This window comes from Alligator sinensis, unplaced genomic scaffold (assembly GCF_000455745.1).
Source record: "Alligator sinensis unplaced genomic scaffold, ASM45574v1 scaffold354_1, whole genome shotgun sequence".
Lineage (NCBI taxonomy): Eukaryota > Metazoa > Chordata > Crocodylia > Alligatoridae > Alligator > Alligator sinensis.
The window spans coordinates 1,014,907-1,016,841 of NW_005842200.1; the positions used below are offsets into that span (position 1 = coordinate 1,014,907).

Below are 1,935 nucleotides of genomic sequence, written 5' to 3' on the forward strand. Positions count from 1 at the left end.
ATGGATGGTAACCTGTTGGGTTGGGGGGGGATCGAGTTCCACTTTGGAGCTGATGGGACCTGCCTGCAGCCTGTCTCCCCTAGCGATGCTGCCCCCCTTGCTCCAGTGCTGTCTGCAGGTAGGGAGTGGGGAAAAAAGAAGGGGGAGCGAGCTGCTGGTTGGGGTTTACCTGGCCTGAGCTGGAGGAGGCAGCCTGGGGGCATACGAGGTGTGGAGGCTCTAATCCACACCCCCAAGCTCAGACTGGGCAAACTCCAGCCCACAAATCACTCCCCCTCCCCTCTCCCTTCTTGCAGACAGCACTGGGGGCAGAGCATGGCTGGGCTGAGGCAGCCCAGCCCTGATTACATAACAAATTGACCCTAGGGAACAGAAGTTCCCTATGGTACTCCAAATTTAGAGCACCTTCATCTAATGCCTCACTTGAGGGTTAATTTGTCACGCCATCAGCCACTTTTAAAACGCTCTGCAGCCACGTACATGTGTCACGGTACAGCTGTAGAGCACTTTTGGGGAGCTGAACATGTGACAAATGTAACTTCTGTCTGTACCCTTAGTTTCACCGTGCTGAATTGGTCACCGAAGACTTTCAGGTTTTTCTAAAGTAGAATGATTACTATCTATTCTACCTGGGGATAGCTGTAAAGCTTTTAGGTTGGTAGATATTCATTTTAGACACATTGTAAAGAAAGCACAGATGTGATGAAAACATCTGCCTCAAGAGCTGAAATATTTTTCAGCTTAAAATATGACTCTTTAATGATGTTATGCATGATTCCCAACAAAACACCCAACTCATTCTTGACAAGTGGCAAACCTCTTGCTAATCTCCTGTTTAGAACACTGGCTTATTCTGATGATCTGAAAATCTGAACAGAATTTCCAGAAATTCTCTTTTTCATCTTGAAAATATATTCTAGTATCTGCCATATGTTCACCATAATTTCTTACCATAGAAGATATTTTAATTCTTACTTATTTGGTTTAAGTGGTGTGGGAAAGGAGTAGGAAGAAGTTGGCCCTATTAGCAGAATTTTGCAAATACAATTTAAAGCAGTTATTCCAGATATGCAAGAGCCAGGCCTAAAATCTGCTTACTCCCCATTTGTATTCTGCTGGATTCTTTGACTAGCATCAGTCCAGGTAGACTGGGAAATAGACAGCCCTGCTTTTCAGTCCCTTTCTCCTGAACATCATGGTGTAGGAGAGAACTAGGCCTATAATTGTACTGCAGGTATAAAGAAGCTGTGATATGTTCAGGAGCATCTTTTACCTGTTTTCCACCATGACACCAAAAACAATCCGACTGGCATTGTCTGTAATGGCCACACAGCACACATTTGGCTCATTTTTTAATCGCTTTTTAACCTAAAAATGAAGGGGGAAGAAATTATTTTTAGTAGTTGTTTCTTAAATATTGTTACTTGTTTTACTGTAGTTGTAAGTCATATGTTTCTAATGAGTACTTACAAGAATACAATATGAAAAAAGTTGTCCAATAAGGAATATTTCATTTTACATGGTTTACTACAATCATGTTACTTCAGTGTAAATCTGAGAGAATTTTAAGCAGGTTTTCAGAATATATCAAAATACTATATATCAGATTTGAACTGTTCTAACATTCTCAGAAAACAATTTATTTATGTTTCATTCGAAAAGTTTAATCTTTTCTTGTTTGCAAATTGCTCATAAAGAAGCTGGCAAAGTAGAATCTGTTCATGTTTAGCAATAGTTTGGGTGATCTCAGAAACTAATCCTTGCTCTGAAGATCACTGAAGAGTCGCATGACTCAAACATTCACAAATACCATGTTTACCAAAATTCAAGGTGACCCCCCAGTTATTAGATTCTATAACAGTTATAATTTTCCATGTACAGAATCTGCTTAATGGAAGGTCATCTTAAATTTGTACCCCTCACTGCTGCAGTAGG

General features: G+C 40.6%; 1 protein-coding gene across 1 annotated transcript in view; it reads right to left on the reverse strand.

Annotated features, from left to right (window-relative positions):
- LOC112550770 overlaps positions 1 to 1,935 on the reverse strand; it is a 74,681-nt gene that overhangs the window by 12,733 nt on the left and 60,013 nt on the right. The window contains exon 29 of the mRNA XM_025207591.1: positions 1,274 to 1,368. Coding sequence (XP_025063376.1) covers positions 1,274 to 1,368 — 95 coding nt within the window. The remainder of the gene's footprint in view (positions 1 to 1,273; positions 1,369 to 1,935) is intronic.